Below are 26,721 nucleotides of genomic sequence, written 5' to 3' on the forward strand. Positions count from 1 at the left end.
CCTTATTGTGTGCTGGTTAAATCCAGCGGGATTACCTGACCGCGATTAAGCAAAATATGGAAAATGGACAATAATTTAAATTTTAAAAGACACACGGAAAAAAGGGATTAGCTACTATAGCAAATTTATTCATGAAATATGGGATAACTAACATTTTTTGCAGCAAGAGCTACAATTTAGCAATAGTAGTAAAATCATTTTGCAATTATTACTAAGTAGCAAAAAGCTCAGCAAAACTTTTTGCTATTGCAATAAAAGGTTTTGCTATTATTGCAAAATTATAGTTCTTGCTGCAAAAAAATGTTAGTTACCTCACATTTTACGAATAGATTTGCTACATAGTAGCTATATAATCCTTTTTTTCCGTGTATGAAAATCCTCAATTTAATTTGTTAGCTAAGCAAGTTAATTAACCTTCAATTATAATATTCTATCACATGATTACCATTGCATATCATGTTTCACAGATATGCACCTACCCTACAAACCTTCAATTCTGGTCAATGTAGACCTTACCTTATGATGTACATTAGTGTAGTTCCGTAGTTTTTTCTGGCCAGATTAGACTTACCTATTGCGTTGTTCCTAGCCAAATCCATTTTGGCTATATGTCAGCCAGAAAATGAGAAGGAGACAAACTCCTTCAATGCCGGCTGATTAACAGCGCCAGCAGACGATTACAACGATTACGAATCGTTGCAATCGTTAATACACTGAGAAAAAAATTTTCTAGATTTTAGTAAATATTAGTTTGCATAACTGTGACTCCATTTACTAAAAAGAAAATAATTTTCCTTTTTGTTAGTATATTTTTTCCTAGTAAATACACATATACTAATAAAAAGGAAAATTTTCTCCATTTTAGTAAATGGAGTCACAGTTGTATGCAAATTAATATTTACTAAAATCCGGAACATTTTTTTCTCAGTATAAGAGCGCGTTAATATAGAAAAAAATAAACAACCACGTTCGTTAATAGAATCTTAATTAAATTTAACTTAATAATTTTGCTTTTAATTTCTCAGTGACACGCGTAATAATTTATTCGTCCAAGAATTATACAGCAACGGTAGAAAACAAAATTAATCATTAAGAATTTTACGTTAATCGCGTTTTAAAAATCGTCGCGATTATATCTCGCACAATCAGCAAATTCTGGACTTCGATAGTATAATGTAGAAACACGAACTACAGAACTACAAAAATTTAAAAATCCATCGATGACTCGATTAATCAATTATTTGTTAATAAAATAGGCAAATAATATTTAGTATAAATCGAATCGCGAACCGAACCGCGAATCTCACTTTAGATATCAAGTGAGATATTCAGACTGAATGACGTGAGATCCAAAGTGAACAAATGATTTTTCCACATAATTAGTATCGCAATTAATATAATGAATATATCAAATTCTCGCGTATATAACATTTGTCTTTACAAATTTATATATATACATATCTATTTAAATATTTCGTTATTATAATACAAATTGTTATCAAAATTCTGTTAATAAACATATCAGAAATACATATCTACAATTATATTATGCATTAAATATAATATAATTGATATAAAAACTATTAACTTTAAGATAATTCTACAAAAAAATTATATCCCGCAAATAATCATTAATCTGGATCTCACGTTATTTTATTTTGTTTATACAAAGCCAAGCTACATGGATAAACTATAAAAGAATAGGATAAAATCGGCACATTATACAAATACAATAAAAATAAATACAATTAAAACTTCATAGTGTGATCTATGTAATATAATAAGGTCACGTGGAAAGTGCAACGTGAATCAAAATATCTTTTGGTCTTCTTTATTTGTAATACTTGCATATTGAATGTATTAATAAATTTTGCTTTCTTGCACCAATTTATGTAATATTTAATTCTGGAGGAATATTTGGATTAGGAAGAAAGAGAAAGAGAGAGAAAAAAAAATAAAGAAACACATTTAATTGTTATATCAAAATTTGTCTCATGTATAATCGTTTAATTAATTTTATTTTATTAAACCTATCTATACCCTATCTACAGGTACCTATATTTTTTATTATTTTTTAACTCTTTAATTATAATCAAATTTATCTATTGTCTATCTATAAAGAATATATTCTTTATTTATTTTAATTGCTTATAAAAAATATAAATAGTCTATAAATATTTATTTTGCACAAAATATAAAAATCATAAAAACTTAATGATGTTAAAACTTAAAAATGTTATTCTATATTTTGTAAAATTTAATTTATTTATTTGTCCTTTTCTATTCATTTCTTAATAATTTTAAAAATAAATTTGAAAAATGTAATTAATGTAGCAAATTTAAATAATTGATTTTATTATTGTACAAGAAAGATTATAACTAATATCTCAATATATTTAAGAATAAAATTTATATTTGCAAAATATAAATAATTTGCCTATAAATTTCAGGCGACTGGTATACTTCGCGTGTTCTGTAGTGCAAAGAACATTAGATGCACTAACAAATAATGCACCGACATAACGTATGTGCTTATGGATGAGGTGTATTCTCCCATAAGCACAATAAATCAATAAAGGATGATGCTCCAGAATTAATTATTTAGCCTAATCTGATTTAGTCTATCCATTTTAGGGCAACGGATATATGAGAAGTCGCATTTATCTAGAGTACTATTAGATTGACATAATACATCAATATACATTTAATATTGGTCTCACAAATTCGTTACCCCATTATAAAAAATTTGTCACTCACCGATTCGATGCGCAACAAGCGGAGTAATGCAGCCACGTAGCTACGATGATACTGTAACAAAAACGAAAGATTCAAATTTAAAAGGTGCTGAAAATGATCAATGTTTCAAGAGATACACATGATTCTTACGCGCATCTAATTCGATTTCAATTAGATTTGTTGATATAATTATTTATTTTCCGGAAAAATATTTATAAAAATAAATTTTTATAAAATTTTAAACAATTCCTTTTTCTCTAATTATTTTTAACTTGTCAAAATAAAACGGTCCGAATAAATGGGAAAAAACTTTTAATTTCATGCATGTAGATAAGAAATGATACTCACCCCAAGGTTGCTCTGCCGGAGCCTGATGTCTCTCTCAGACCTCCTCCTCCTCTCAGGACGTCAGGCTTCCTCGTCTCACCGCACAGGACACTCGCGAGAAACACTCGCGGATAATAAACTACAATCGCGCGCGGACTAATTTCTGTTGAAAGTCTTTCTCGCGCGATATTGTACGGCACTCCCGTTTAAAAAAGTCCTTTAGTCCGATTACTTATGAGCGGCACTCCCGATGCAAACGCGACGAACCGGCTGCGGTTCGTTCATTCAATTAAATCGGCGGACGAAGGTACGTTAGCTTCCCCGTCTTTGAATTTTTATCCAAGCAGAACAAGAGTTTTGCTTGGGTAAAATCCTCGTACTGGGTACTGAGCCTTCCCACCTCGCCAAGGTCGTACCCGTGGGAAGGAAGTACTTTACTCTGTAATATAAAAGCGGGTAACATGAATTTTTCATGCAAATTTGAAGGAGTCGCGACGCCGCGTGCTCCGCGTCGTTCCGCGTTTATCACCGCGTTACCGGCGATACTACGCAAGTCGAGCGGACGGTTAATAAAGACACGCACTTCGTTAATCAGAGATACGCTGTTGAAATTAAATATCGCACTCATGCACAGTACGTACGGTATCAAACTCGTAAATCTCGCGAAAGTATAACTACATTATTAATATGCACAACGAAGACGCGTGACTGCCGGCCGCTAATCTTACGCGACGCGAGATATACGAGAATCCGAGATTGTGAAGCATTCACGAACGGGCGATGTATCGCGGCGTCGCGCCGCGGCGTTCCGTTATCACCGATCGAATCACCGGAATCACTTGACACGATCAATATCACTCAGCCCTTTTTCCCTACGGAGAGAATCGGAGCTAAATCACACGACACGTCCGGCACGTCAGCGTTCAAAGCACGACACGAGATAAATGAATACCACGCACTTCGCGAATCCAGACATGGCGGGAGGAGCGACTATCACTCGCGAATATCACAGCGCGAAACTGCAAAGCAAGTCGTTCATACATACCTCCGCCTCGACGTCTCGAGTGAGCAATTCGCACGACACGTTCATTCCGATAAACACTTCATACACTCGTAAATTGTTTTACACACACGGCACACGGCGCGCGGTACTCGATCGCGTAGCGATTATTCCCGCGGCCCGCGAAACGAGGAAGCAGGGATGCCAATCACCGAAACGAGCGCGTTCCGAAAACAGCACGAAGCACGGTGACGTCGGTGACAAGCGCGCGCGGAGCACAAATACTTCCTACCTGTGCGAAATTCCTCGGGAGAATGATAACTGAATCACTCACGCAGGTAACACTACTCCGAGCGTTGACGGAAACAAGTGGCAAGTCCGCTCATCGTCAAAAACAACGTCGAAAACGCGCCGATCTTCGAGGTACGGAGCTTTCGAGTTCAACGGTTGCGCCGCTAGTACAGGTTGGTACGGACTGCGCGGTGCCTACACTGCCTACTACGTCACCGTCACCGTATCGATCCGCTCGCGCCGCGCCGGCGGCGCGGAGCGGCGGAACGTGATTGGCCAGATCCGGGGGCTCGGCTCGCGAATCACGCGCGTTCGACGTCTCGCCTGACTGTGCGGCGGCAACGGCGCGCACAAGAATTGCAATTATAAATATAAAATTATAAATGTCAAATAGAGCAAGCAAGACTTAGTTTTAACTTTAAATTTGTTTTCTGTAATGTTAAAACTAGCGTGTTCATTAGTAACAATTAGTAACAAGCATCTTTATTTTCAGTAGAGGGAGAAATGAGCATGCGTACTTAATTATTACAACAAAGAGATTGCGCAGTATATCTTCATCAGGCTTTAAGAACGTTACATATATTTAGGCTGGTATTGATAGTTATATTGACCGTCTTAAGTTCAATCTTAAGATGTCATGAACCAATCACAGAGCCGTATTAGCGTCTTAAGACATTACTTAAGACAATCTTGAAGACTATTCATAGTCGGTTCTTATATTTAAGGCCATCTTAAGTACAATCTTAAGACGTCATGAACCACGCACAGAGCCGTATTAGCATCTTAAGATATTACTTAAGACGGTCTTGAAATAAGATCTGATTATGAATACCGGCCTTAGTGCGTCAGAGCAGTAGGGGAGACCGGGGCTAGAAGTAGAAGTAACACGGGTAAGTTATCACAAAGCTTTATGTCTCGTTTAATAAATTGAGTGGAATATTCTTCTTTATAGTGTAGGTTGCTCCTATCGTGTTAGTCGGGTGTACGAAATAGCTCGTTTCAAAAACATCGCATGTGATATTTACGAGCACTTTTTAAAAATTGGAGGTCGTGAGTAAATTAACCCGTTGAGGTCACATGGGGTCCAGTGGACCCCAGGCTTTTTTTTTTTTTTTTTTTCTTAAAAGTATACTATTTTGAGAGTAAAACGCACAAAGTTTTTTTGCTCTATCTAAAAAAATTTTGACGAATATTTTTGTGAAGAATCAAATAAAAAAAAAATGTTTTTTTCGCGTTTTTTCAACATAAAAAAATTTAAAGAATTATTGGATTATAAAGAGGAAGTCATAAACTAAATTCCAGTTCAAGGTTTGAGTCGATACATCAAAAAGAACGCCAATGGCAACTGTTGTGGGGTCAATATTCATCAAAATTTTTTGAGATAGAGCAAAAAAACTTCCTGCGTTTTACTCTCAAAATAGTATACTTTTAAGAAAAAAATAAAGTAAAAAGTTTGGGGTCCATTGGACCCCATGTGACCTCTACGTTACTTTTAGGAGGTGTGATCTCAACGGGTTAAATTAAATAATGTACATTTAATTTCATAAAAAATGTAAAATATAATTTTAACAAATTTCTGTTTTTGTACTTCAAACTAGATTTTTACTTGAGTAATCGTTCTCTCTTCAAATCATCCCCAAAGAATATTTAAATAACATGCCATTTTTTCAGTTCAATATTCAATTGGTTCAGAAATTTTTAATACGTATACACACACATTTGTCTGTCAAGAATCGATTATTGAATTGTGAGTAATAGAACTCATTGTCAGGGTGTCTTGATTAAATCACGGTTACTAATAGAACGTAACAAATTAATTCCCAAGAATCATTTATTAAACTAGAACTATAACTATATAAATACGGATTTTACGTTTCATGTTAATTGCAATGATGATTGCAAGTATACTATCAATAAAGAATAAAAACTTTGCTTTAATAAATAGTGTACCATCTTACTTATTACCGTGTAGCTACCAATTATATCTTTCACTCAATTTTTTTCTCAAACTGGATTTTAAATTAACATTTTCTTGCGATAAATGTTGTTTTATTTCAGCAAAGTAAGAAATCAATAACTAATAATATAGACAAAAATATATTCATTCACGTTATTTCCTACTTTATTTATGTATATTTTTCAATTTGTCGTCTGTACTATTTTCTACATTCCTCCCTTTTCGCAATAACAACTTACAAAATACTTTAAAAACTATTTGGCGTCGCTTCAAATCGAATTGTGTTGGCAAAATCACATTTTTCCCTCTGGCATTTAATGCATCGAATACGTAAACGTATCAATTTTTTAGCCGTAATTCTTTCTTGCTTAGAAAATACTTTTAGACTCGAACATCAAAATAACGTATTTTCGAATAATGTAAGGCGATATGTATCATGACTATATGTCTTTACCAGAGCATCATGACATAGTGGTATATATTGTATTAACTTTTCTCTATATTTAACTTTAAAACCAAAAGCTATTACTCTCAAAATCATAAATGGTGCTTTAATTTCCAAGAAATGCATAAAGTTAGTACAATCATCACACACACAATTATTAGTTTTTAAAAATAGGATAAATTTTATCTTTCGCGTTCAACTATTAATTATTGAATTAAATACAATAGTTTAAACTATGGTCTTAAACTTTAATTTAAACCACTCTGGTGGTTTAAACTAAAATTAGACATTTCGACTAATTATATGTTATGTTATTAAGGTTTAAAGAATATCCTAAAAGAAAATTCATTTAACGATGACAATGATAAAGTGTTGTGACGAAAAGAGTTGTGATCATGCGAAGTCGTTTGGTGGTGCCGGTCCGAAACCACCGGGCTTTCTGCTTCCGACTGCGGATACATTGCGACATAGAATAGGGGGTGGTTGGTGTAGGGGCTCTCTCGCGGCTGCGGAGAAGAGGGAAGAGGGCCAGACGGCGAGGTGGTGGTTGGTTAGTCGCTCGGGGCTCGAAAAGGGGTACGATGCGCGCCGCGACGCATCGCTGCGGCGGGGCTAGAGCGAGACAGAGCGATTTTCCACCCCGCAACCACAGCATCCCCCATCACCCGTTCCCATTCCCTTATCCTCTTTCTATCTCTCTTTCTCCTTCTACTTTCGATTAACTACTCTCTCCTTTCATTTCGGCTCTTTGTTCCTCTTTCGGTTTTCCACGTTCCTCTCTCGCATTCCTCCCCCCTTTTCATCCTGTACATCCGTTTTCGTTGCTTTCGCACCTCTCCGCCTCGTGCGCGCACACATATACACACACTCTCTCTCTCTCTCCTGTCTTTCTCCATTTCACCTCATGCGGTCCAGTACAGAGTCAGAGCGTGCACAGTACGGTTCGCCGCGCATCTATCCGCATGTACTGGCACGCACGTTGATCACGCGTGCACGCCGGTTACGATTTACGATCGAGAATATATGTAAAAAGATATTCGTGTTCGTGTTCTTGGTAAAGCGGTCGATGAAGAAATCCGCGCTGCTCCGGAAGGGAATCGTCGAATCGAACGGCCGAATCCACGTGGTACATTTATAGATTAAATGCCAGCAAGAGAGAGGTGTTCTCGCGGCGTTTATCCGCACGAGAATTTATCAGCTCTATAGAAGTCTCCTAGCAGAGAGAGAGAGAGAGAGAGAGAGAGAGAGAGAGAGAGAGAGAGTTAGTTCTGCCTAAGTTTTCTTAAAGAATACAAAATTCTTTTCCAAAATTCTACGATATTTTGACAAAAAATTTTATCCAAGATATACAGAAGTTAACGCAGAATTCTTTTTCTAGAGAGATATTAGTTGCTTTTTTTAAAAAAAAACTCAACAATAATTACAAAATGTAACAAAAGAATTTTTTTGTCAAACACACGTAACTTTCTTTAAAGTTAATTTTGTTTCATGATATGACAATCGTTCTTTGAAGAACTTATGGACTTTTGAAGCGGAACAATAGATTGACGTGTAAGACTGCAAGTGAAAGAATGCACGGATTGTTTTAGCTAACTAGTTAAGCAAAACAGAGAAGCAAGATCGTAGAGATTTTAAGACTGCCTTTGAAGCTGGATGAAATTTCTCTGATTTAACTAAATCGCGAGACTGAACTTTCCTGGTACGAATTTCGCAAGAATACCAGAACACGAAAGAGATGAAATGATAACGTGCTGTGCATTGTTTAAGATAATAAGCAGCCTCGTCGACTAAAAAATTTAAGTATAGGATGTCGTTATGTTAATTCATAAAATATAGAATAGCACATATCTATACAACTATACATTTTTCAATCAAATCAAATTTCTTTTAAATTAATGTTTTAAATTAAAACAAATTGTCTTAGATCATCATGACAAATAATCATAACAGATTTTGATATTTTTTTTCGATTAAGAAAATATGTGCCGCATTTATACTAATATCCTGCAAATCACGATTAAATTGCTCACTATGCCAACAGGAAAATCAAGTAATTGAGATAGATGCGACTGCATTAATATCAATTACAATATCCATATTGATACAGACATGTGAAATGTGTATTGTATGCACAAAACGTAACGTAATGACATTTTAGCCATCAGCACTGATCTTAGCTTCTGTCAAAAAATATTTATGACAATCTACTAGATTGCAGATTTATTATTCACATTTGTATTTATATCAATATTGTATCTATTAACCTTTGTTGTGCACACCTCTTCAAAATTACGTATTGTGCACAGGGGGTCTATTAAACCCCAGTCACTTAATTGTTTATTACAGACGTACAATCCGTTATTTTGACTCAAACAAAATTGCTGGCTATTGTTCAAAGCTTCCAAATTAGGTCTAATAGGTTTCATTAATATCTTGCAACATAAAAGAATTATAAATGATATGTTAACTAAAGAAGCCAAAAAATGGACTTTTTTCACTAAAAAATGCATAAAAAATTCAATTTTTAATATTTGTACGTATTGTACGTATTAGAAAAACGCGTTTGAAAAAACGCTGGGGTCTATTTGACCCCTGTGTGCACAACAAAGGTTAAATTTATTCCTTAATTGCTTAATCAGATATACAGATTAGCAATAGAGATAATGAAATAACTTAATATGTAAGAAATATTTTTCTGTGAGATGGCGAATAGTATGATAAAGTTCCTAACACATATCGACTAAAGATATCTTCTGTATAAGAAACTTCTTGAGTCGAGTATCGCTCGTATACTGCGATTCCTGAAAACCACCAATTTCATGCAATTACTTTTATGGTTTTCAGATAACACAGTTTATCTTATATCCAATTTGTGTTTCACATTTTTCATGAGGAAAAAGAGTAATGAATTGTGCTTATCGGTTTCGTTCTACCGACTTCAAAACGATTCAAGTCAGTTATTTTGTAATGTAATTGAGTGTAATTGAGTCTTGAACAACTTTGTACAAAATAATTTAAGAAAATTTCATAAATTGTTATTTTCATATTATAAGTGGCATAAAAATCTAATTACTTACAAGAAAGAAAATCTTACAATAAATAAATTTTCAATCAAAAAATAATAATAATAGTCTAATCTCGAGTCTAATTCATTTTTCTTTAAAAACTAAAGAAAATTAATCTTAAAGTTAAAAAAATTTAGACTAACCTTCGAATTTTTAGACAAATTAATTAAATCAAACGTGCATTGGACCCTTCGATTCAAACGTGAGTCAGACAGTATATTATAACTAATTAATTGGTACTTTTTAGGAAAATAAAAAAATGTTTGTAATTGAACTTTGTTCATTATTATGTGAATTATATTCATTTCAGATTTGCAAAGTTCCGTAATTTTTTCTACAAAATTTCAAGTTTCTCAATTATTGTATATCACGCTTTAATTAATTAAAGAGCAAATGCAGTCACTCGACATAATATCTGTGCATTTTTCACACAAGACAGATACAGTAAAACCTTTATTTGGTGATGGAAAGCGGCGGAACGCAAACAAGAACGAATAAGAAAGGAAGCAACATCAGCCAATTATTTCAGCGCTAATTAAGCGGGCGACGTGTTCACTCGGTTTTAACCAGAGGAGTGGCATTTCTAATTGGCACCGGAACGGTGCCCAGTGATAATTAGTCAATTCGCTAGTGTGTCTCGGCCGATGCAGCCCGCCGTGGACAATCGTCGCAGGATGCAGTCATCCCTGACCAGCTTCGGGTAATCGTCCTGCTACCTGTCGACGGTGATAAGGAGCTCCTTAGAGACATCTAGAGGCCAGTGTGTTTAAAACCTTCATTAACGATAATCCGCACCACCTTCCTGCTCTTCTATGACAAAGTCCTGCAATACGTGACCAAATTCGCCACGATGACCAGCGGACAGAAGAATAAGTCCGTTGTATATCCCGAACAACGATATGGCTATATGCCGTGTCCATTATACGACACGGGTAAGTTCTATTCCATGACCGATATCGTTTAGTTTTTGATCTTCCTATTTTTCTCTTTCATTTTCTAATACATTTTTGTGCTTTGTACAGATAGGTGCTTTATATAAAAATAATAATGTACTGTAATAGTATCAGGTATTAAATGAGCTTTGTGATCAGTTCTGTATATAATTTTAGAAATTTTGAGAAAATCTCTTGAAATAGTTTTGGAGATATTTTTTATCATATAGAGATACTGTAAGATTTTCATATTTCTTTCTATTCTTATTTTTTTGTCTCTCTACAGAGCTGTGTGATGCTTTTTTCTTATAATTGAGTGGATGCAATAACCTATTTAATTACATAGTGCAATCAATAACGATTAGCGTTAAACTAAAAGCAGGTGCTCGTGATCGATCTTCGATGTAGTTCCTGTGAGATTCGATATACAGGGCGACATGACTCGATATAGTTCCGAGTTGCAAAGCAACTTTAAAATATCGCGTACTAATAGGTGACTATAAAAAGCACTTCGATAAAGATATACGAAATAAAAATAGTATCAATTTTTGCATGTTATTGAACATCTTCCATCGAAATATGTGAGGGCGATCACTTATGTATGAAATTAGATCACCAAATAGATGTGGTTAACAAAAATATGATAAAAGAGATAAATAATTTACTATAAACAATACACAACAATAAGCATTTAACGCAAATAATTGAGTTTACAGCCAGTCAGCTTTTAAGAGCGAAACAGCTGTTCGTACGCAAACAATTGAAAAAGCTTCATCAGCTATAACGAATCTCTCGATGTTTATATTTCAATAATTAATTTGTCATCAAGAACGCAATTCTGTATCTGTCTTAACATAAACATCATTAATATTAATAAGCGGCCATAAAAATAAATTTCAATATGTATTCAATATGTACTTTATTCCATTATTATTGTATATCTATGAATTTTAGATTAATAAATGTGCTCGCAATGCTTTTTAATTTTTATAATTGAAGCAATGTTTTAAGTGGTTTTTGTTTTTCCTTCCAAAAGCTATATATAATTGCGCAAGAGAAATTCATTAAAAAGATATCCCACATTTATTCTATTTCTTAATAGTCTCTTAATAGTCGCGTATTGTACAGAGTGTTTCAGAATTGGGAAATTAAACATCATATTTTACAAAGGACAGAGTTATATGTTTTGCCAAGTCTTGAATTTTGTGTATGTTTAGATATGTCGGTTGAACATTAGTATTCCTCATTTTTCCTTCTACACAACTGTATATACTACATAATTTCTACTGAAATCGCACTCTTGAATTTCACGCGTATTTTTCGCGCGATAAGATTTATAGCATTCTGTAGAATGAAACGCGTTAACCAGAGTACCATGTGCTCCTAGATTAATTACACTTTCTGTTTGCGGTGTTGTACTGTAATGGGGAACGACACAGGCGATAAACTCTTAATCTTTGTTACAATTATCCGAACATTATTTTCAGAAATGATTACTAAAGAAATAGAATACCTAATTAGTTTCAAATAAACAAATTTGATTTCATTTTTGTGAAATAATGGTATAGCTAATATAAATATAGTCTTTTTATAGAAAAAAAAATTATTCCTAATGTACTAGTAAATAAAAATTTTTAAATAAATATTCAATTTGATATTATTAAGGATAGGATAACGGTCTCAGAACTTCAGACTCTTTAGTTTCATTAAATAAGGCTGCGATAACATCAATAATTTTAATTGTTATATTACGTAACCTGTTATATAATCATTATTAATATTTTTTATTTCTGTGTTACACAATTTATTTAGAATACATAATAAATGCTCATATTGTTGATATAGCAGATCACTAATTGATAAGTTCTAATGTTATATTTCAATTATAAAGTTCTGTTATAAAGTTCTAATGTTATATTATTTTCCATTCCCACATTAAAGTTCTAATTCCTTCAAAACCTTGAAACTCGGTTCGCGCTATTTCCAAATTGTGTTACGATATCGCGGTGGCGTATAGCATAAAACTCAAAATGTGTTGACGGCTCTGTCATAAAATGAAGTTCAGAAGACAAGTATAATTGCCTCGCTAAATAATGCCCCCGTGATCCCCAGAGCTTTTTATATGCGAATATATTATCGCACCTCGCCAGGTGCAACGTGTTTACCCTCGACATGTAGACACGTGAATTTCGCGAGTGAACCTCAGCTGGTTTTGTCGACACATGTCGTCCGTGAATGAAAAACTTTGGTTAGATGCAAGTACAGTCTAATTAGCATTCGCGAATTTATAATGGCATTATAGTGATTAATATTAATCACTATCGTGTCACCAATATTACCCTCCTGCATATTCAATAATATTAATTAATATTATCATGCTTACCATATATACGTTTTCTTTATAAAAATTATCATACAATTAAGTTGTATATTAAAATTCTTTTCAAAGTATGTATTAAATGTGTTAATCAATGTGTATGACAATTATATTAGATCCTTGCATCTAAATAGCGTTTAGTTAGAACAATCCTGATAGGATATTAAATAGATTGGCGAATAGCCTAAATAGTAATTTAGTGAAACAGATAATGACTGCCATGGGATAGGTGAAACCTGCGGCTTGCATAATATTCACATTCTGTTCGCAAATTTAAGCAAAAGCAATAGAAACTTTCATAGTATAACAAAACGTTTCATATATGAACAATATACACTATTAATCATTTAAATTACTTGCAAATTTAAATATTTAAACTACACAATATAATAAGTATTCCTTTCTAAATCGTATGCACGCTGTAATCATAGAATAACAGTTAACAGTATTTCTAACGCGCTTCGATTTATGTTGTCATACATTAACCAAGTTTCAAGCGCATGCATTTAAAATCAAAATCTGCAGTAAAACCGGTGAGAGTCGCAGGGCTCACCGCCGAGATATATTCTTTATATGCATAAATTTTCAATATATTCCCCAAGATCTGAAGAATGATGGTTTACGTATTTATGCAAAATTATCGCGCTGCAGTCTAGCCGCGTCCAATTGCTCCTTAATTGTTATATGTTAAAATGTTACATTTAGTAACATAATTGTGTAAAATTCAATCAAAATATTTAAACAATTTCTCAAAATATATTTTTTCTAACGAAGCAAAAGAAAATAAAATTGATATTATTACGTAATCAATTATGAGTATTTATGCGAAAAATCTAAAAATTAACTTTTAAAGCAAAAAATTATTTGATAGTTAAAATTAGAGAATAAAGGAATTTACTCGGCTTGCTTTACGCAAGAGCCAATAAATTAACGCCTTTGAGCTAGACACGAAAATAGAATATAATTGAAAGCGCGACATTGCGTATTAGCCGTGACGAATTTGCTTGAAGGTCGCGACACAGAATTTAAATTAAAATCTGCATTAGACTAAAAAACGCGCGATGTTTTTTAGCCTAATGCTTTCACATCGATCAGAGTAAAATTTTGTGGTCAATCGCAAATCAGATCGTGCGAGACGATACAAAATATAATCAAGGCTATTTTATATAATATAACCATTGGATTAAATAGACTGACTATATTTAATCTCTATTCCATAATTTCTAAGTGAATAATGCGCTAATTCTTCGCGCGCATCATTCATGATCTGTAACAGTTCTGCTATTGTTTGTTTTACTACAAAATGATTTATACATTATTAATTATTTGCATTGTAAAATAAAAAGGCAAAAATAGATGATAGGAAAACATATTTTGTTAAAATATGACAAATGTCTTTTTTAATAAGTAATAAAATTTCAATTTTTTTATAAAGGCTAATGCTATACGTTCTGTACATTTTATATATATGTTTCTTATTTGCATCTACGAAAATAAAAGATGTATTTGATTAAAGAATATTGCTTTTTGTTTTGACTTTGCTATTTGAAACATATCGACATTGTACTCAATATAGGTATATTCGTATATACATGAGATAGCATTCGTATATACATGAAAAATGGTACATCCTTCCGTGATACTGAAAGGTTTGATAAAATTAAATCTCCTCAAAAACAAACTAAATTATTTATGGATCTACATATCTCTCCAACAAATTGACACAAAAACGCATTGGACAGAGTGCCAAATATGTCACAGGTGGTTTCATAATTAAATAATGTAAGTGTGAATTATGATAAAGCACCGCAACGATAAAAATACTTAAATTTCGTTACTGGTGCCAAAATAATTTCTTAAGTATAATAATTGAGACTAAATATATAAGGGTCTTTTCTATTTTTATCTTTTTAAGTTCAAAGTTAAAGAGAAATGCTAATTATAAAAGTTTTATACTATAACTCTATTTCGTATACAAATAATAATTGTTTTGTCTAGAAGACGCAATCAAGTAATAGATTCGATCCATTTTATTGCCTTTGCACGAAGTAATTAATTAAAGCAGCTTTTAAGCATTTTAAAATTACGATATAAGGAAGCACGAGATGCTCTTTACATAAAGTAAAATATATCTATTGCATTGCCTAAAAATGTTAGCTATTCCATCAGATATAACAAGTTACAGGATGATGCCAGGTTTTCATGCAAGGTTACAGAATGCACGCAAGCTGCAACTTAATCGATGTTGTACTCGCAATTCTGAATATGTCGTAATCCGGAAAGCGAGCGTGCATACAGCAGTATTTCGAATTTACATTCTCATTCATAGACTTTCTCCAACAAAGGTTGTACAAGTGTTTGTAGATCGTATAATGCTCATAATCATATAACATTCTTTACAAATTTGCATATCGTACATGTGAATTCTTTTCTATTATGTTTTCATTAACAAATTTTTTACTAAAAGTTATCTAAAGAAATTATTAAAAAATATGTTTCTAAAATTTACTTCGCAATCACCCGATATGTATCGAATAAAGGGAAATTCTGAGCTATGTAAAAATACGATAGAAGACCCCATGCTTTCAGAGGTAATGTCTCATATAAAGTACGTTACCTCTGAAAAATGTTTAAATAAAGCACATGAAGAAAGTGTCGAAAGATACCTCGCGAACCATCGAAGTGTCAAAATAGAATTGCGCGACATACTCCAGTGAATCCCTTGATCGAGGTCGATCGATTTCTCCTTGTGACACTTTCAAATCGATGGTTTCCAAGCGTCGCGTCGAAGCGATCTGCGCCACCACGAGCCGTCTGTCACGTCAAACACCTTGAGGTATATTCATAGTACAGTACGTATCGCCGTCTCGCTATTAATACTTGCGGCAATTTTAGTTTTCAAACGTATGCCAAGTATAAACACACAGTTGTGTCGCGGGTAAATGTAAATACGAGTATAACGAGTATAACGGCATTGCAGATTTTGTCTCCCCGAAAGAGTTCGATCGTGAGAGGTAATCGTGAAGCCGAAAAGTTAAACGCCAAATCGCCTAAAAATTAAGAGTCATTTATGTCTGTTAAAATTTAAAGCCCCTACAAAAGTATTCTACGGTTCTCTGTAAGTCTTGTGCCAAACCGCGTGAGTTGAGTAGAAGCACAAGTAGATCCGAACAAAATAATACAATAGAATAAAACAATAAGCAGACGACGATGTCTCTAATTGAAAGAGATAAATTGAAGTACTTTTAGACATGACAATGTGAATCGTCTTATTGAGACGGTAAAGCGTGCCAAGTCGCGGTGACTTGAAGTATAAAAACACTTCGAAATGCAACAACGGCAGCCGTTTTCTGCTTTCGTTTCTTTCTCTCAACATGCATACTGTACCATCGCATCGTTGTAACTATTGACCCGTGAAAGACGTATCTTTCAGAGAAAATAGTTTATACCTTGTCTGTCAGTTGCGAACTATGTAATTCTTGGCAGACAGAGAACGACGAACGACGTCAGAAAACTACTAATTTCGTGGTGAAAAATAGAAAACTTCGCCGCTAAATCCGTGACCAGACTTCGTTACTCGCGAATGTTACATTTGTCGATAATGTAATGCAAAAAAGATACCATCATTATCGAACAGCTTCATAATATTTGTTTTTTATACAAAATATTTTTGATCATCTTAATAATTAAATAATAATTATACCATTTTAATCATGAAATTTTAATTTAATTTTTGGATAATAATTTAATAGTTGGATAATAATGAATTTTGATTAATAATTTAATATTTGGATAATAATAAATTTTGAATAGTAATGTAATACTTGGATAATAATGATAAAATAATTACATTTTAATTACCGTTTTAGTTATCTAATGATATGATTTAATATCTCACTTACAATTAGTATGTCACAAATAACATAATTATCCTTATTTTTTATACAATCTAGTAAAAAGCGATACTCTGTTAAGGCAACACGCATTTGCTTAGTTCCTTTACTTGTCTTGTGAAAGTACACAGCAAGCTATTTTGTATTCCGCGAGCACTACTATACGAATACTGCGAATACTTTTGTTCATTTCAACTCCATGGGCTTTATAGAATTGAAACAGTGACATTAATGAGAGAGTTCCGTAATATGCAGAAGAATTTGATATTTGTATTTATAATGATAATTTCTTTTTAACCACAGTATTTTAGCAGCCTGATCATGTTGTTTCGCAGATGATCACAATATGTTAAATTTCTGTAATTAGCGCTATAATCTATATATATGGGTATTTAAAGCAATGCGTTCATATATGAAGAGTCAGCAGATAAACACATAGTCGCACGTTTAATTCGTCATTATTCACATAAGATGTCAAATACTGTAAATTGACTGATACTTAAATAAAGATTTTCACCATTATCTACTTTTAACGGATTAATCATATATTATCAGTCCTTATTTTATTCTGAAATTTACATGTTAAAAATGAATTAAACGCGTTGACAATATTATACGTAGCTTTAAATATGTTTTGTATTCAAAATCATCTAGATAAAGAATACAGAATTTTATCGAAAGCTTTCAAGTTGGTCAGAAGAAAATGCGAGAGATATATCTTTGAAAAATAATTCAAATATATTTACGAGCTCGACATTATCTGCTGATCAGTAATTTTACGAGCGTGATAAGAAACGTCTATACACGTTAGTGAATTTAAAATCGCGTTTTCGTTCTTCGGAGTCTAATTTAGTGAAGATTCATGACGGTCCTTTATTCTGTTCTCCACATACTCGCCCTCCCTTTTATCTCAGATGATATTACAGTCATTATAAAAAATTTCTTTTACACAGTTTGTACAGTGGTTCATTATAATATTTAAATAAAACGTATAAAGATGCGCAAATCGATAAAAACATTAATATCATATAAATTTTCTTTTGAAAATTCTTTCATCATTACGAGAGCCTAAGCTCTAATTTTAAGCCAGAAAAGTTGCCAAAAATGAGTATCCTCATTCACGTTCATAATATTTCCTTCAAAAGTGGATATGACGGCGTCTCTTCGTATTATATGATTATTAAGACAAAAATTCATTTCTAATTTGGTCGCGAACATTTAAAAGTTCCTGTCTGCGCCAGAGCGCTTCTAAAATAGATGTTATCGTCGCTAATGCTGCTCGCCAAACACGACGACGCGCAATAGCTTAGTTGCTTCTCCAACAACAAAGAGATAATATCGAAACTGCACACGAGAACAATTACTTCGCGAATCGTGAATTAGGCAGGCATCGCGTAGCGACTCCCACGTGTCTCTAGTTGTGGCGCGTCGCGGGGGGCCGCGGTTTCCACGACCCTGGGGAGCGTCGCGACGCCTCGTGTACGTTTCAGTGCGAGGGTGCCGTTCACCAAGAGTGCGCCGCCGGAGCGAGTCTCGTTCTGCCACTTCTCGCTCGTCCTTTCTCTCTATCTCTTCTTCGCGCAAAGATCGCGCTTTCACCTGAGTCAACGTTGCGAGTGCACGTCTTCAGAACGCACCTTGTACGCACCCTCGATCCATCGCACAGGCATTGCGCCATCGACCTGGCATCGCACGGCATCGCATGTCTGGATCAAGCACAAGTCCGGACGAGATAATAACCTTCGTGGAGGGACCTTGACGTATCACTGTCGCGGCACACATCGCGTTACACAGTGAATATTTCAATACAGAGTATCGATCTACCGCGTGTAAAACACGTGTGTGTCGTGAGTGTCTCTGTGCTCTGCTCTCAAATCTCCCGTCGTGTTCTCGTAGAAAAAGCCTTCCTCTTTCATCCCGCGCAATGTATATCGGTGTACCATTATACGCGCTGTCATCCTGTCACCCCGTGAATCCACCTGTCGCGATAGAGTGCGTGGGTCCGTGTCGCGCGTGTGAATATTTCAACGTGCTATCGATCTACCGCGCGGAACACGTGTTCCGTGAGTACACACGCGATACCGATCATCCTTTATCATTTCACTATTTCAGTTATCAATGTTACCTTGAATTTTTCGCGCGGTACTAATCGAACGTTAACAAAATTGCAAGATCGCAATTAGCATACGGTACTAACTTGTCGAATCGCAAGATAAAAATATACCTTTGCTTTAAAGTTTGAAATTTTCGAACTAAGGCTCTCTCGCATAAAAATATCATCCGCTTACGCGACGTTCCACTGGTACTCAGGAGTACGAAATCAGGAGTACGATTCAAATGTCACGATGTGACCGATAAGCCATTCGTTTGCGTCACCGCAGAGACGCCCGAATCCGAACTTCGCCGTCAATCGCGTGTAGTGTGAATATTACAATACGAAATCGATCGACTGCACGAAACACATGTTTCATAAATGCTTCTATACTCCCTATCGTGACTTTGTTTTTCTTTTCGCTTGTCCCCGACAAATCAAGTAAACGTAAAATTCAATGCCAGTGAATATATCCGATACGAATGATATCATTTGCTTTTACACAGCGAAACGAATTACGTACGTAAAATTGTGCGACACAGAGTAAACTCTTCGAGCGAACGCTGCAGTCATCAATGTTGGAAGCATAAATAGAAAAAAGTTTTTAACAACCGTCATTTTCTATTATTCCATGCTTTATCCTTGTGACGCGCGGTTGTGCACTCACGCCACAATCAAGTTCCTTGTGAATATTTCAATATAGTATCGATCTACAGAAGCAAAGTAGACATTCCGAGTATTCGCTCTTTTATATCAATAACGCCGTGTTTCATAATTGCGGTATAATGCAGTTTATGCACAAGATAACCTTCTATCACCCTTTTATCTTAAATTGATAAAACGTTGTTCATCGAACGTTCAACAAATTAAAGTAACGCGTCCGCTTTTGTTACAATTTATAACTTCTCATTTATTATACATATATCCTTAAAGTATATTTTTTATATAATAATTTCATAGTTTTTTACGCTCGACGAATCAATATTTTTCATTCGTATCGCGGCGATTTAATGTTTGAACGTTTACTGCAATATTTGATTAACTATGAATCATCCATCGATTACTTTTATTCATTTCCCTGCTTTTGTTCTCGTCCTATAATAGTGCATTCGTTTGTCAAACATTGTGTCCTCATATATTATAAAAAATATTCATGGAGCTTCCGATTGTTTTCCATGTGTAATTATGGCTTTTAATCAACTGTGAGTTTTATGTCGGTGTTGTCTCGCTCGTAATGGTATATTCCAACAGCGATGATAGACGACCGTCTCGTCCTTGTCCATGTACGCTCACATATTATCGCGGAGACAGCTACTCGCTTGTCTCCCTCGTGTAAAACTTTGAAATTTGCATGGAGTTTGACCGATTGCTTCTTTCAGTATAGTCGTAGACTTTCAAGATCAGTCAAGATCGGTTAATGTAACGATCGAGATTTCATAAAAAAATATTCGTGAATTTCAAGTGCAAAGTTCTGTTCTCCGAGGAAGTAAAAAAATCAATATCGTACCTATTTTTGTACTATTGTATAGAAAAAATAAAAGTCATGATGGAACCAGAATAATCGATCAAAATTACAGGGTTGTATTAGAAATGCAGTTGTTAAAATGACTAATTGGTAAGGCTAAGATACATGTTGACTAAAATAATGAAAATTAAGAGAAAAAATTCGATTTATGATTTAATGTTAAATATTTAAAAATATTGAATGAAATAAAAGAGTGATTTAATTGAATTAATTTAAGTAAACTTGGCTTCAAAATATTTGATGAGTAGAATAATTGTAATTGAAACGTGATTAATATTTCGAGTAATAATAGTTAAAATTTAATTAACAATTATTATGATGAATAATGATTAAAACAATTCTTATACGTTATAAGTATACTTATGATAGTTTTATATATATTTTTACAACCACACACACACACATTATGACAGTACTTGATACAGCATACGCGTTCTAGTGAAAATCCAGAGATAAATCTCGATCTCGGCACTTGGTTTACAACCAAGAAACGTTGAATTTTCTTCACAGTAAGTACGTGACTCGATAGTAGAACGAGATCAGGGGATTTTGTAGAAGCCAGCGAGATAAATTTCAGTAGTTCATTGCCACAGCATTGCAGCATTCGCGCGATTTGTTTTTCTCGTACGTAATTAGTAACTAAAATGTTTAGGTAATTAACCTATCGCTTTAGCATTTTTGTTTGCTTTAAACGTTTAAAGGAACGAAATATAGATCCTTTTACAACAACTCGTATATTCAATTTTAGAATACTAAAAATTAATAAATCGCACGCACAATTTACATATTAGAATGTATTAAATTAAAAATATATGTCAATTTCGAATTTTTTTATGCTTCATTTTTTTGTCTTATATGTTTCTAATTTTTAATGTTTCGAAATGTTTTAACATATTATTAGAATTAAATAAATATAAAAATAATGCTGTAGCAAAATTTATTAGAAAACCTTTCCCATTTAGATGTTCTAACATTTTTTAAGACGTATACGTTTATCGCGACGTTTTATATAAGCAATAGAATAGTCTTACTTTAAGTTCAATACTAATATAAACTCACGGTCATGTACCTCTTACTAGTTATAGATCAAATGAAATAGTAAGAGACATTTACCTTGTTAACTAATTGACGTACATAGCAATCAGGCACGCGCGTTTAAAGGGAAAGTTATAAGCTGCAAAAACTTTATTTCGTTTCCAAGTGATACCGAAAAATTGACCCTAGAATACTAGAATAGTAAAATCGATCGATAAGGCACATGTGTGTTACTGGAAGATCGAAACATACGCCACAAACTTTGAATATTGAATTAAATGTTTTACTAAATACTTTTTGTGAACTTTAAAAAAACACTATTAAAATTAAAGTACTGTAAAAATAATGTTGCAGCACAAGATTCGTTAGAAAAATTATTTCCATTAAAATATAACAATTCTTAGTTTACTGTTAAGGATAACGCATCGTTAATATTAGTTTGAGAATAACAGTTGGTATTTTCAGGTGATGAGATTTTATTCATCAGACGATTGTAGGAAATCTTGTTGGCAGTGCAGCCAATTTGTTCTAAAAATATTCAAGAACTACGAGTCAATGTAAATTGCAACCCCCTTACTTTTGTCATTATCAAATAAAATACCGAGTATTAGACTGAATCGAAGCCGATCTCTTGTTTTCATGCACCTATACATATACATATATCTGTGCCGCTACCGTGACAAAGCAGTCTACTTTAAATCAATCGAAAGACTGCGGCTATTAAAGCTCGTGCATTCCCTACGACGAGACAGTTCTCCCACGAAGAGGCAAACGTTAGTTGACGCGCGCGTTTTACTCGTGCCACTTTTAACCCGACGTTGTGCGTTAACTTTTTGCGGTCAACTTAAACTTCTTATCTTTGCAAATTTAATTCAAAATGAAAAAGTGAAAATCGTCAAGCACATTTAACAATTTTAAAATAAAATAAGTTTAAGTGTAAAATGTATGGACTGTTAAATATTAAATGGTGCAGTGAATTATTTTTAATGCAAGCAAAAAAATATATCTAATGCTGTTAAACATTAAAAATAATATTATCAAGTGAATGGACCTAATAATCGCAAGAAAGTGATAATACGAGCTTGATATCGCTATTTGGAATGTATCGAACTGGAAGGATATAAAAAAAATTTAAGTGTGCGCGACTGCCTTGCATGTTAAAATTATCGTTGGTTTCTTTCGATGATTTCGGTTTAATTAATGGACTTTCCATTATGATTTTATCAAGTCTATCAAGTTGTGAAAGATATACGCATGAGTAAACCTTCTTTTCAAAGTGAATTTAAGATGGCCTGGTTGTACTGCAGGCATTGAGTAGCTCGGGTACCTGGGGAAGGTCAAATCCCGTATTCACATATGTGAGCCCCTGAGAGAAGAAGCAATTTTCAAAACGCAAATTTTAAACTAAAAGATTTCATACATGCCTTAAATTAGTATATATTTCATATTTCATGCTTCGGTATCCTTTCTTTTTCCATTTTTCTTCTTTCTTAATTAAACTTCCTTGTACAAGTTCTTTTCCATTTTCCATCTTTCAAATTCTTCTTCTTCAACAATTTTCCTTGACTCATTCTACTTGTTTGATCTTCTTTATTCCAACATTTTGCTTTCATTTTTCTTTTTTAATTAATTTTTTATTTTGTATGCATATGCATAATCTTCCTTCTTATTTTCTCATTCTTTAATCATTTTTTTCAATGCAATGTCTTATTTTTTATTTTTCTTCTTTCAATTTCCTTCCTAGTATTCTTTTTAAACTTCAAGCCAAATTAAAAATAAAAAACAAAGTGCCTTCCTTTCTAAAACATTATTTTCAGTTATTTAAGCCACGCAATAATAATTGCGTATGCTGTTTTTAAATATTAAAATTCCTAATATAAAAATTTATCGATACAGTCTGCTGCGCAATATTATTTTTACCGTAATGCTGATATTATCACAATTTAGCAGAAGTATTTAGTAAAACGTTGAAACACTCAAATTTATTATTTAAATAATAATTAAAAACGTTATCGTATAACGTATATTGAAATAAATTTTAACATATGTCCACATGTTATGCGTAGATCTTACTTATTCTTAGTATTTTGAGGTCAGATGTTGATTATCCTCTGAGAAGTTCGACCAAAAGACCGCGCGCGATAGAAGTATCGTTACCATTCTTCTTGTTCGACCTAGATCAGCTACGTGAGTGCTTTAGAACTACACGGCAGCAGGAAGTCGGTAAAAGTTAAGTGCACCGACCATTCGTTGCCGGGGTTCACTGTCAGTGCCATCGCACGAGCGGTTTAAAACCCCGACCCCAATGTCGTCCGACATTCCACCACGTCGGTTTCTTCTGTGCTCGAACGCGACATCATATGCCCAAGTTGGCATTTGTAACGTGTCAAGATCGTTATACTCGTAGTACATTTCGCCATGAGTTAAACGAGAGTATCGACGTGTCCGGAATCGTGCGAAAAAAAAGGAAAAGAGAAAGCTCTTGTCGAAGAAACCGCAAAGTCTAACATGAAATCGTTTAACGAGATTTAGGAAAGGGCTAAAAAAAAAAACATTAAATACCCTCGTATCCCTTTGTGATCGTCGCGCACCGCCACCACCACCACTGCCTCTCTTCCACGCGCATCCTCGAGCACCCGTCAAATCGACCAAGCGTATTGAATGGTCGAGTAAAAGTAAAGCCGAAACAAAAATACACATACACACCACGAGAAATACGCCGACAGCGAACCAAGAAGTCAGTCATGAATCTTATGTTCCGCAAGAACTTCGGGGAGAAGGGATTCGGTGGTGGCGGACTAACAAGTGGAGGAGGACTAGGGGAAGTCCGGCCCGCCCTAAGCACCACCATTTACGGGACCAGCGGGGCCTCGTTCGGCCAGATAGGGACGCGTTTCGGCGCGACGCGCGGCGGTCAGTCAGTGGTCAGCGGCGTGCGTGGACCCGTACGACGCAGCCGGGAATTCGGATACTTTCCATCGATGGGCGATCACGAGCACCAGGGACACGGTTTTCGTACTCACTTGTTCCTGTCGCCACCCGCAGGTGGAACGCTCGGCTCGCCGCCCGAGGAGTCGGGCGAGCGACTGGGCCCACCGCCGCGTCGCAACTCAGGCTCCCATGTGATTAAATGGGGCGGCGGCGGGCCCACGCAAAGCGGCCAGACCGGCAATCAGGTTAGGAAGAAGCAAAATCAAATCGGTCAGCAGAAGGAACCTTCCGACCCACCAACCCCGACTGCATCCAGGCAGGTGAGTACAATTAAAATCCGCAACAAAACTCGAAAAGATCAGGAAAACTCGAATTTTTTTTAACGCTCAACAACGTTTTTAATAATATTTCTTAATTTAATATCGTCTGAAGCCCCCTTTATTTAAATGCGTATTACTTCTGAATATTTATTTTTGCTATTTCTATGGTAAGATATACAAAACATTCCAAAAGAAAAAAGAGAGAAGGGTATCTTAATTTATCTATCTGTTAATCTAGCGAAAAACTTGTTACATAATAATAAATCTACGGTTACGGCGTACAATGTAAAATGGCACGCCAATAAACTATCAAGCACATTAATCTCGTAATGAGTGAGTCACGCGCGGAAAATTGTTGTAGTAACATTGTATAAACCAGTACTTAACCCTAATTATAGTCATTTCCTTCAAAAACGATCAAAACTGTGGAAACTAAATTAATCTACGATCTTTGTATTGCTCTTCGCGACGTTAAAATTATCCGACCGAAATAAATGTTGCAAATGAGTTTGCCGCGATTATTCGTTTGATCGTTATAATTCGTTGGTTATAACCAGTAAAGAAATAAACTCTCAAACTATATCTATATAAGGGTAAAACACTTTAATATTACTCACGCAAACAGGATTTACCGTTTAATTTATAGCAATTATTCTATATTCAATAACGTCCGATTTATATTGCAACTCATATATCGCTTTCTGAATAGATTAAAAGAAGTTATTTTTTCATGAATATTATAGGCATGCAAATAATTTTGTGACTTGTAGATGCATTAATTAATTATAAGCTTAAGTAATACACGTTCTCTGTTATAGAATAATAACCGGATATTACTGTAATAAATCTCGAGCTTCTTGACAGACTAATTGTTTTCCATTGTCGTTGTTATTGAACCAAGTGTTATATCGCCATTCTTTAAATTGGGCCATCGGATAGCGAAAAATTTTGCAATAAAGCAAAGTTACGGAGGAAATGAGGAGCTGTTTATAGAAGAGGAAACATAAAGTAGCACCTACGCGAGCTCAAACGACACGCAAAGTCACTATCTTATTGTGCATCGTGGCGAATCCGGGGACATGCCATAAATTCACCACGGCGCAAATGTTCAACAATTAGCATCTATTATGTACTATCAACCTGTCCAGAATCCACCCATATCGCATTCTATCGCAAGATGTCTTCGTGAACGTTTAGTGCATCGTATTCTACATATACAAGAGAAGACGTTTTCGGGCCACAGACGCGTTACGATGCAATGAATCTCACAATCACATCGCTTGGTCGGCAAATAGAATTTCACAAGAGAATTTAACGGGTGTTTAACCCTTTTAATATAACAGACTGGAAAGTACACAAATAACAATGTTTCGTGTAACGATGTTCTCAACTGGTTGATTATGAAATTGAAAAACAATAATAATTCATCGGATAATTGTCACAAAATTGTAAAAAAAAAATATTATTAATTTTAACATTTAAAAATGTTGTGTTACATTTATCTCAGCACTGCAATTATTGCAATTAAACCTAGAAATATATCAATAAAAAGTATTGGAAAAATACGACATCAATACGTAGAATTGATAATAATAAATCTCTTGCTAAACTTCTCGCGTGATCGAAAAACGTGCTACGAGAGATGTAGGTGCGGAAATTCACGATTGAAGTATTGCTGCAGCTTTCACTGAGTCTAACGAAGACCGCAGTGTGTGTCATGTACAGTGACCTGTGACCTTTGCGATGCGCACCGTGAACATCTACTGTCATGTATACCTAATGCAGCGTAATTAAA

At 34.4% G+C, this 26,721-nt stretch overlaps 2 protein-coding genes across 10 annotated transcripts in view; one reads left to right on the top strand and one right to left on the bottom strand.

Moving 5' to 3' along the window:
- LOC112456291 (delta(14)-sterol reductase) overlaps nucleotides 1-3,467 on the bottom strand; it is a 68,990-nt gene extending 65,523 nt beyond the window's left edge. The window contains exons 1-2 of the mRNA XM_025018744.1: nucleotides 3,085-3,467; nucleotides 2,758-2,808 (exon numbers count right to left, since the gene is read on the bottom strand). The gene's annotated coding sequence lies outside the window, so the exon portion shown is untranslated. The remainder of the gene's footprint in view (nucleotides 1-2,757; nucleotides 2,809-3,084) is intronic.
- A 4,221-nt stretch (nucleotides 3,468-7,688) lies between these two features.
- LOC112456286 overlaps nucleotides 7,689-26,721 on the top strand; it is a 30,729-nt gene continuing 11,696 nt past the window's right edge. The window contains exons 1-3 of one of the 9 annotated variants that reach the window (XM_025018726.1): nucleotides 7,689-7,882; nucleotides 10,257-10,753; nucleotides 24,721-24,926. In XM_025018726.1, the coding sequence (XP_024874494.1) occupies nucleotides 10,672-10,753; nucleotides 24,721-24,926 (288 nt within the window). In that variant the 5' untranslated portion in view covers nucleotides 7,689-7,882; nucleotides 10,257-10,671. Of the gene's footprint in view, nucleotides 7,883-10,128; nucleotides 10,754-18,331; nucleotides 19,635-22,640; nucleotides 23,034-23,853; nucleotides 24,927-26,721 lie in introns of those variants that run through there. The other 8 variants (XM_025018725.1, XM_025018717.1, XM_025018718.1 and 5 more) reach the window with 8 other exon arrangements.

This window comes from Temnothorax curvispinosus, unplaced genomic scaffold, assembly GCF_003070985.1.
Source record: "Temnothorax curvispinosus isolate PA1 unplaced genomic scaffold, ASM307098v1 QBEX01006738.1, whole genome shotgun sequence".
Taxonomy (NCBI): domain Eukaryota; kingdom Metazoa; phylum Arthropoda; class Insecta; order Hymenoptera; family Formicidae; genus Temnothorax; species Temnothorax curvispinosus.